Below are 9638 nucleotides of genomic sequence, written 5' to 3'. Positions count from 1 at the left end.
CCAGCGACCCCTGGCGGCCGCCGGGGCGCATCGCGGCCACGGGATTCAAGGGGGGACTAGCGGGGGTTGGGGGCTGACGGGCCCAGCCCCTGTGCCTGGGGCTCTCCCCTCGCTTTCGGAGAGGTTGTCAGTTCCTCCCTGCACCTCTACCCACACTGTGTGTGTGTGTGTGTGTGTGTGTGTGTGTGTGTGTGTGTGTGTGTGTGTGTGTGTGTCCCCTCACCAGGGAGGGTCTGGCAGGTCTTGTGGGCGGGGCCTGGGTCTCTAAAAGCCTCCCTTGACCAGTTTTTCAACCAAAAATTCAAGCCTGTGAACTGACTCAGGAGAGAACATTTAAATCAGGATGGCTTCCCCTCTCCAATCTGTGGTATTTGGTGGACTCAGACAGACCTGGAATAGCAGCTTTGTGACCTTGAGCAAGGGGCTCAACCTCTCTGAGCTTCTATCTCCCCCTCTGCAAAGCAGGGCTCTTAATAGTGGTAACCGGCAATGACCGTGAAGCCGGCTTCCGGTGCCAGTTTCTGGGTAAAGCACTTGGCACTCATTACAGCTCATTACTCCTCAGCGGGGCCCTGTGAGGCCGGTTCAGTTATTACTCCACGGGATAGATGGGGAAACCAAGGCTGAGAGGTAAGTTACCCAACTGGTATGAAATTGGGATGCAAGGCAGATCTGTCTCCATCGATTTCAGGCTCTCCATAACCCACATGACTGTGAGAATTAAGAGGAAGCTTATCTGCAAATTGCCTGGCACTCTCCCCAATGTTCCCTTTTCCTTCCTTCAGAAGGTTTCAGGCTGGGACCACAAACACCTGAGTGCAAGACTCTGGGTCCCCTGAGGGAAGTGGCTAAGGCCTGGCCTGGGGGCGCCCCGCCCTTGGGAGAGCCTGGGACGTCCATCAGCTGTAGTGGCTCCTGAGCTCATGGAGCCCTCGGCCACCCCAGGGCCCCAGATGGGGGTCCCCACTGGCAGCGGGGAACCGTCCCCGGTGCCTCCAGACTATGAAGACGAGTTTCTCCGCTATCTGTGGCGTGACTATCTGTACCCGAAGCAGTACGAGTGGGTCCTCATCGCCGCCTACGTGGCTGTGTTCCTCGTGGCCCTGGTGGGCAACACGCTGGGTAGGTCTCTAGGTCCCTGTGGTGCTTCGGGCTTCCCCTGGGGAGTGGGAAGGGTCCTGGGCCTTGCTTCTCTCCCCCTCCCCCCGTCCCTACTGGGTACTGTGGGGGAAGGGTCTCACTGATGGGACCCAGCTAGACTGGGCGTGGCTCTGCCGCCGGCCTCATCTCATCCTGCTCCCACCCTGCAGTCTGCCTGGCCGTGTGGCGGAATCACCACATGAGGACGGTCACCAACTACTTCATCGTCAACCTGTCCCTGGCCGACGTGCTGGTGACGGCCATCTGCCTGCCGGCTAGCTTGTTGGTAGACATTACTGAATCCTGGCTCTTCGGCCATGCCCTCTGCAAGGTCATCCCCTATCTACAGGTGAGCTTTGCCTGGGTGCCCTTCATGACCCCCCTGTCATACCAAGTACAAAAACCATGGCCTTGCATAGGTCTCAGTGAACCTCAAACTTGCCTTTTAGACAGGACATCATGGCTCAGTACCTTGGCAGTGTCATGCTCTATTGTTAGCAAGGGCAGGCCGCCAGGCACGACACTCAAGGACACAGACACAGACACAGCCCCATATACTCATACAGAGATCCCCTCCAGGTCACACCCATAGACATACACACAGGCATGTACGGACACATGTACAGTCACTTCCAGGTACACGGGCACACAGTGGAGGAGAGAGGCGCAAGCCCACCGTGACAGAGAATGGGCCTCTTCCCTGATCCCAAGGGGGGCAGCTTTGAGGTGGCGGGCTGGCAAGAGTCTCCTCCCCGCCCCTTCCGATCCTGGCCGGGGCCTTCCCTCTCCCAGTGGTGGGCGTCAGGCTGTCCTGTAGGGTTGCTGGGCTGGAAGGAGAGCTGGCCAGAGGGTTGCATCCCTCGACCCTCTCCCTGTACCCCAGAGGGCAGGGAGCACTCCTGGAGCCAGTGCCCCTACGTCTCTGGCCTAGGTTCATCTCTGCCTCCCAGAATGAGGACTCTTTTTCCTCACAGCCTGGGGAAGGGATGGGATCCCGGGGCAGAGAGAAATGCCTCTTGGATTTCCCATTATTTGGAGGTTTCCCACTCAACCCATTAACTCTGGCAACCCTGAGAATAAAGACAGGCAGGTGAGGAAATCCACCTTAGGCAAGTTATTTAATCTTTCTTGCTTCAGTTTCCTTACCTGTACCTTGGGGGTAAGAGGACACACCTCAAGGGTTGTTGTGAGGATAACGAGAACAGTGTCCGCCACGTAGTTATTTCCTAAAGTGTAAATTATTATTCATAGTAGGGGAGCACCTACTATGTGCCAGGTCTCAAGCTGGACATTCTCCATCCATAATTTCATTTATTCTCACGAGAATCCTGCCAGGTGGATGATACATTCCCATTCTGCATACGAGGCTCAGAGAGGGTGAGTGATTTGCCCAAATCTACACAGGCAGTAAGTGGCGGAGTCAGGATTTGCACTGCACCTGGCTGCCTGGTATTTCTGGGCTGTGAGCTCCATCACTCACCCCATGTCTCTGGGTGGCCCCCAAAAGGACTGACATTGTGTCCCCATGGGGCAGGCCGTGTCTGTGTCAGTGGCAGTGCTGACTCTCAGCTTCATCGCCCTGGACCGCTGGTATGCTATCTGCCACCCCCTGCTGTTCAAGAGCACTGCCCGGCGTGCTCGTGGCTCCATCCTGGGCATCTGGGCCGTGTCGCTGGCTGTCATGGTGCCCCAGGCTGCTGTCATGGAATGCAGCAGTGTGCTGCCCGAGCTAGCCAACCGCACCCGGCTCTTCTCTGTCTGTGATGAACGCTGGGCAGGTAACGGCGGGAGCCTTGGGCAGGTGTCCCTGAAGTGGGCACCTCCGGGGCACACCCCCCCAGAGCAGACATCTATCAGGGCACTTTTGGGGTGGGCACCCAGGGGTGGGTATCTCCTGGGAGGACACCCTAGAGCAGGCATCTACCAGGGATACCTCCGGCGTGGGTACCTCCTCGAGTGTAGACATCTGCCAGGGGTGCCTCCAGGATGGAGACCACTGGGCTGGGCAACTCCAGGGTCTCTCTGCCGTGGCACCTGTATGGGGCCCAGCTGCTTACTTTGGCCCTAGTCAGGGCAGGGTGGTATTGCTAAGCAGGGCAGGCTGGGGGTTCCCAGACTGAGCCCAACCCTTGCATCTCTTGGCCCCTGCAGATGATCTCTATCCCAAGATCTACCACAGTTGCTTCTTCATTGTCACCTACCTGGCCCCGCTAGGCCTCATGGCCATGGCCTATTTCCAGATCTTCCGCAAGCTCTGGGGCCGCCAGGTGAGGCGCACTCTGGTGTCACCGTCTGGGCTGGGAGGGGACAGGGGTACTGGTCTGAGGGAGTAGACAGTCCTCTGCCTTCAGAACATGCCATCCTGGCTGCAACCAGAGAGGCAAGGCCTAGGCACATGTCAAACTCAAGGCCAAAAGTGCTAGTGCCGGCCCTGGAACCGAATAGTAACTGACATCCTCCTAATATCAGTAGCTGCCAGTTATTGTACCAGGCACTCCCAGCTAGTCTTGCATCCTCTTCACCACCATACGTTATCCCCACCTTTTTTTAAAAAAATAAATTTATTTATTTATTTATTTTGGCTGCGTTGGGTCTTCGTTGCTGCGCGCGGGCTTTCTCTAGTTGCGGCGAGCAGGGGCTACTCTTCGTTGCGGTGCGCGGGCTTCTCGTTGCGGTGGCTTCTCTTGCTGCAGAGCACGGGCTCTAGGCGCGCGGGCTTCAGTTGTTGCAGCACGTGGGCTCAGTAGTTGTGACTCGCGGGCTCTAGAGCGCAGGCTCAGTAGTTGTGGCGCACGGGCTTAGTTGCTCCGCGGCACGTGGGATCTTCCTGGACCAGGCCCCGAACCCGTGTCCCCTGCATTGACAGGCGGATTCTTAACCACTGCGCCACCAGGGGAGTCCCTATCCCCACCTTAATATGTGAGAAAACTGAGACCCAGAGAGGCAAAGCAACTTCTCCCAAATCCCTCACCAGCGAGTGGACGATCAGGGACTAAAACCCGGGTCTGTGGGGTTCCAATGCTCGGTTCAGCGCCACAACAGCAATAACACCTCCGTGCTGCTGTCCAAATTAGGCACTTTGCTTGCAATGTCTTCACAACTATCTAAGCAAAGAAGCAATATTACCCACTTTACAAATGCTGAGTAAGGGCAACCAATCTGCCACGGCCGATGAGTGGCAGAGCCTTTCTGGTTCCAGGGCCTTCCTTCTTTCCTCTGTTACAAACTGACCAACAGCAGGTTTTGGTGGTGGTGGTGGTGGTGGGGTTTGCCATGGGAGGGGGTGCTCAGAGGCCCCTGGCACTGCGGGACGAGTCCTGGGTCAGTGCCCGGGCGGGGAGAGGAAGCTGGCCAGAACACGAGCAGCCCTGTGGCCCACCAACACTTGCCATCTGCTCCTCGCAGTCCCCCGATCAAGATGGCAGGAGTCGCTATCCTTATCCAACAGGAAAACCAAGGCTCAGAAAAGAAAAGTGAGTTTACCAAGGTCACATAGCTCGTGAATGGCTGAGCTGGCCCTGGATCCCAAGTTTCCTGAACTCTAGCCCCATGCCCTTCTGTTGTGGGGTGATTCAGGTGTCCAGTGTGGGAGAGGCTTTGAGAATATCTGTGGCTGCTCCAGGAGCCTAGAACCACCACAGGCCTATCGGCACTGACCTAGGCTGGGACCTGTGCTCTGAGGCCCACGCCATTCCACGCTGTCCACCTGCACGCCCCTTGCTCAGGCCTCCCAGAGTCAGGCACGGACTAGGGGAGGCACGAGTCATCCAACCACCCCTGTCACCACAGATGGAGGTGGTGATTTAAGGAAGATGGATGGGTAGCTGGAAGGATGTTCAGGCCCCAGGCTGTGACCTGGGGACTTGTCAAGGGTCCCCTACCTCATCTATAACTAAGGGTGAATAATACCGTCCCAAGAGGCATATTGTGGGTGGTCTCACGATGAGCTAATGGAAAATGGAAGTACACTCAAGTCCAGAGTGTTGGCTTTTATCATGAATATTAGGCTCCTTCCTGCTGCAAGGGTTTGTTCCCTTGCCCACCTCCCCCTGCCCCAGGGTCCAGCCTGGAGCAGGCCCAGCAAAGCAGAACGACCCATCCAAGGAGCTGTACCCACCGCTGCTGTCTGTGTGTGCTGGACAGATCCCCGGCACCACGTCGGCCCTGGTGAGGAACTGGAAGAGGCCCTCAGACCAGCTGGAGGACCAGGGGCAGGGCGTGGGCGCAGAGCCCCCGCCTCGGGCCCGTGCCTTCCTGGCCGAGGTAAAGCAAATGCGAGCTCGGAGGAAGACGGCCAAGATGCTGATGGTGGTGCTGCTGGTCTTTGCCCTCTGCTACCTGCCCATCAGTGTCCTCAATGTCCTCAAGAGGTGAGAGCGCGTGGGGAGGGGTTGGGGGTGGGGAGAGGTGGTGGGGTCAGAGGAAGGAGCTCTCTCTGCTTCGGAGAAAGACCTGGCTCCACCGCTCAGGCACTGTGTGACCTTGGGGGAGTAATTTCTCTTCTTTGAGCCTCAATCTCCTCATCTGTAGAATGTGAATAATAACCGGCCTGCCTCCTAGGGCTATCGTGAAAATTCTCTCGTCTGGGCACTCAATCATCAGGTTGTTAGGGCTGGGAACGGAGTGAACGAGTGCACGGGACAATGTCTTGCATTCGTGGAGGCGACATCTGGCGGGAGAGAGAATGGACATGTATTACAATGTCAGCCAGTGATAACTGCTTTGAAGAAAAAATAGGGAAAGAGGATAGAGAATGACAGTGACAGAGGTTGGTGGGGTTAAAAAAAAATGTTCTTTAGATGTAATGGTTAAAAAAAAAAAAACCCTCTCTGAGGAAGTGACATTTGGCAGAGACTTGAAGGAAGGGAGGAACCACACCCACAGGTGTCTGGAAGAATAGCAAGTGAGAGGCCATGGGGTGGGGGTGGGGAGGGGGGCAGGGCAAGACCCTGGGCTCTTTGCCATGAGACAATCTCAGTGTGAGTTTGTGCTTGGTCACTTCCTGGCTGTGTGATCTTGGACATATCACTTTGCTTCTCTGAACCTCAGTTTCCCTATTTGAAAAATGGATGATGTCTATGACTCATCATGCTGCTACGGGGATGGATGATAAAGTGGAGGGGGAGCCCCAGGGGATCACACAGCTGGTGACTGAGCAGAGGTACCCTGGTCCCTGTTCCTAGGCCTACTCTGGTCATACTTTCTGCGCCCAAGAACCCCAAACTGTGGTCAGGACCCCAGACTCAGAGGCCCAGGAAAGGGCTACCTGGTGGACAGAAGGGGCAGTGGGACTCTCGTACTTTACAGCCATTCATGAGCTATGTGACCTTGGTCAACTCGCCTTCCTTTTCTGAGTTTTCCTGTCTGGTAGATGAGGACGGCGACTCCTGCCCAACATAACCACACACACACACACACACACACACACACACACACACACACACACAATCTATCCCATTTCTGAGTGGCCTGCCCCCTGGTCCTAGGGTGTTTGGGATGTTCCACCAAGCCAGCGACCGAGAAGCCGTCTATGCCTGCTTCACCTTCTCCCACTGGCTGGTGTACGCCAACAGCGCCGCCAACCCCATCATCTACAACTTCCTCAGTGGTGAGTGGGCTGGGGACGCAGAGTGACTGAGGGTGGCAACAGTCCCCAGGACCATAGTCTCCCCATCTTCAACCCAGGCTGAATAAAGCATGCGGGGAAGGATACACCTGCTGCCTCCTGGCGATCATGACCCTGCTCTGGCAACTCCCACTCAGGGGGAAGACTTGTCCCCGCCCAAGAGCCCTGCTCTGAGTGGGAGACAGGCCACACTCCCAATAGTGGCCAAAGAAGGTGAGCAGCACCAGGATCCAGTTTTGCAGATTATGCAGACCACTGAGCGGGTGGGAGCGCAGGGGCTGGGCCAGCTCACCTCCACCCCTGCTTGATGCATGCACAGCAGGACTGCCAATCAGCCAGTCTGGTCAACACAGGCTCCAGATGGAGCCCCTGCCTGAGAAGATGACTGCATAATCGAGGCATCAGGGGGAAGGGAGGGCCACCAGCGAGGCAGCCCAGGGCCAGGGAACAGCTTCCCCATGCCCAGCTAGACACGTACTGGCAGAGTGGCCCGAATCTGGGGGGGGGGGCTACCCCTGAATCCACCTGCCTCCAGCACCAACCCTCCCACTCTCCCCCCTGCAAGCCCAGGCATCCCTGGTCCCCTGTCCCCCAGCCCAGGCCTCCTCTCTCCGCTGTCCCATAGCCCCCACCCCCTTCCACTACCTCCTGGTCTCAGGGCGGAAAGGCCCCACCCCGGGCCGCCGCCTGGGCTGAGCAGAGTGTGACTCACCAGACCTCTGACTCGGACCAGGCCTAGGGAACTGACCAGATGACTGCTCAAGCCTGGACAGTCTTTGAGAAAAGGTTGAAAGGTTAAAGAAGGGGCTGGGGTCAATGCTGTAACCCTCACTGAGACCAAAGAATTACTCAACAAAGGCTAGCCGGGTGGTTTCCAGCTCAGAGGAGAGAACAGAAGAGATGAGCAAGCGGCAGAGGACACATCAGGCAGACTTCCTGACGTGCATTCCTTCGTTTGGTCTACATTTACTGAGCGCCTACTGTGTGCTCGGCCCTCTGCTGGGCACCGGCCAGGCTTGCGGGGTGATTGCAACACGGTTGTTCAGTTCCAGCACAATCTGTTGCCTGGTGTCCTCTGACTGTACAGGTGGCTGTGGTGGTCCCTTCTTCCCCGCTGTCCCCTACCCTTTAAGCGAAGGCTCTGGAATGAGAATGGGGCCCAAATTCTGGCTGGTGACCTTGGGCAAGCCACTGCACCTCTGCGTGCCTCTGTGGAGTGAGGCTACAGGACTCCAGGCCTTCAGGGTGCTGGGGTGAGCTGGGCGACAAACTCAGGCGCCCGGCGCAGTGCCTTGTGCAAGGGCTGCTGCTGCTGTCATTTTCATCACCATGGGGCAGAGATGGGGAAAGCCTAGCCACAGATGGTGAGCCCTGAGCCCCTCCACCCACCCGCCAACGAGGGCAGAGGTGACCTGAGCTCCCTGAGCCAGACAAAACGTTTTCAGCCAGGCTCAGAGCCAGAGCGCAGTCAAGGAATCAGATGAAAATTGCATTTCTCCTTGGGAACCTGCTCCAGGGCCTCTGTCCTCACTCTCCCTGGCAGTGACGAGGTCGCCTTGGGGCTCTCTCCTGCTCAGCTCTACCCTTCCCTCCCACCCCCTCACAGACAGCTTGGCTGGAGCTGCGTGGGTGTCCCTGGGCCCAAGGCCCCTCCCTGCCACTTCTGTCTCCTTATGGCTGTGTCTTCTGTCTCTCAACCAAGGCAAATTCCGGGAGCAGTTTAAGGCCGCCTTCTCCTGCTGCCTGCCTGGCCTGGGTCCCTGCGGCTCTCTGAAGGCCCCCAGCCCTCGCTCCTCTGCCAGCCACAAGTCCTTGTCCTTGCAGAGCCGGTGCTCTGTCTCCAAAGTCTCGGAGCACGTGGTGCTCACCAGTGTCACCACGGTGCTGCCCTGAGCGAGGGCCATCCTGGTGGCAAAAGGGGGTGCAACCTATCCCCTGCCTGGGCTGCTCCTCTGGCTACTGGGGGGCCTGCCCCCACTCCTCGTGGAAAGATTGCTGGTTGCAGTGCGAGGCCAGGGCTCCTCGCCTCGTTTTCTGCCTGTTTAACTCTGGGCACTGTCACTTCCCTTCTCTGAGCTGCGTCCCCTAAGCGGATTGATGTGAGGATTAAGCACGCTCAAGAAAGTGGAAAGCTCTCTGTAAACTGTAAAGCGTTATGGACAAGATTAACGTTGTGTTCCTCCCACTTGGCTATACCGCACAGTACCATCCATCACCATCATCCTTCCAGAGCTTGGCCCTCCTCCCAAAGACCCCTCTCCTACCCAATCATAGGTCTTCCCTGGAGTCTGCTATAAGGGTCCCAGCAGGCATTTCCATCTGGTCCAGGGGCTCTAAAGCCCAGGCTGCACTTGGCAGCGCTCCTTGAGGCCCATGTGAACTAATCTGAGCCCAGCCCTTCCCCAGTGGGAACAGAGCCCCACCCTCACCAGGTGCCAAGTGCACACACCACAGACTGCACCCCGTCGGTCGTGCAGTGATAGGGCACTCTCCATGAGGCCATTTGGTATGGAGGCCAGCAGCCTGAAGCAACTGTAATTAAAAGCCTGGCACTGAATGTTCCCTTTCCTTGTCATTGCACAAAATCTGTGCTTCTTAGGTTAGGAGTGAGAAGGTGGGGAGGCTGGGGGAGGGGAGAAGACAAGGCAGCGCTGGAATGCTGCTATCTGCTGACCCCTCCCACCTCTGATCCCCTAACACACGGGATCCCAGATGGCTCCTGGGCAGGCCTCAGAGCACACGTGCTCCTGCCCCCTCACGTGGCTCCGATCCTCTGATGCCACGACCTCGATCCTGGCCACATCTGTCTGCTCACGAGCCCAGCAGTCTATGGAAGGTAAGGGGGGTAGGGTGGGCAGACAGCGGGGTTAAC

At 57.4% G+C, this 9638-nt stretch overlaps 1 protein-coding gene across 1 annotated transcript; it reads left to right on the top strand.

The window, feature by feature from the left end:
• Positions 1–848: 848 nt before the first annotated feature.
• Positions 849–8659, top strand: HCRTR1 (hypocretin receptor 1). The gene is made up of 7 exons (XM_061186878.1): positions 849–1122; positions 1311–1489; positions 2675–2918; positions 3292–3407; positions 5284–5510; positions 6627–6748; positions 8469–8659. Exons 1-7 carry the CDS (start codon positions 924–926, stop codon positions 8657–8659), a joined length of 1278 nt encoding a protein of 425 aa, XP_061042861.1. The 5' UTR covers positions 849–923.
• Positions 8660–9638: the final 979 nt, after the last annotated feature.

This window comes from Eubalaena glacialis, chromosome 3 (genome assembly GCF_028564815.1).
Source record: "Eubalaena glacialis isolate mEubGla1 chromosome 3, mEubGla1.1.hap2.+ XY, whole genome shotgun sequence".
NCBI classification, from domain to species: Eukaryota; Metazoa; Chordata; class Mammalia; order Artiodactyla; family Balaenidae; genus Eubalaena; species Eubalaena glacialis.
This window is presented reverse-complemented; position numbering and strand designations above follow the sequence as displayed.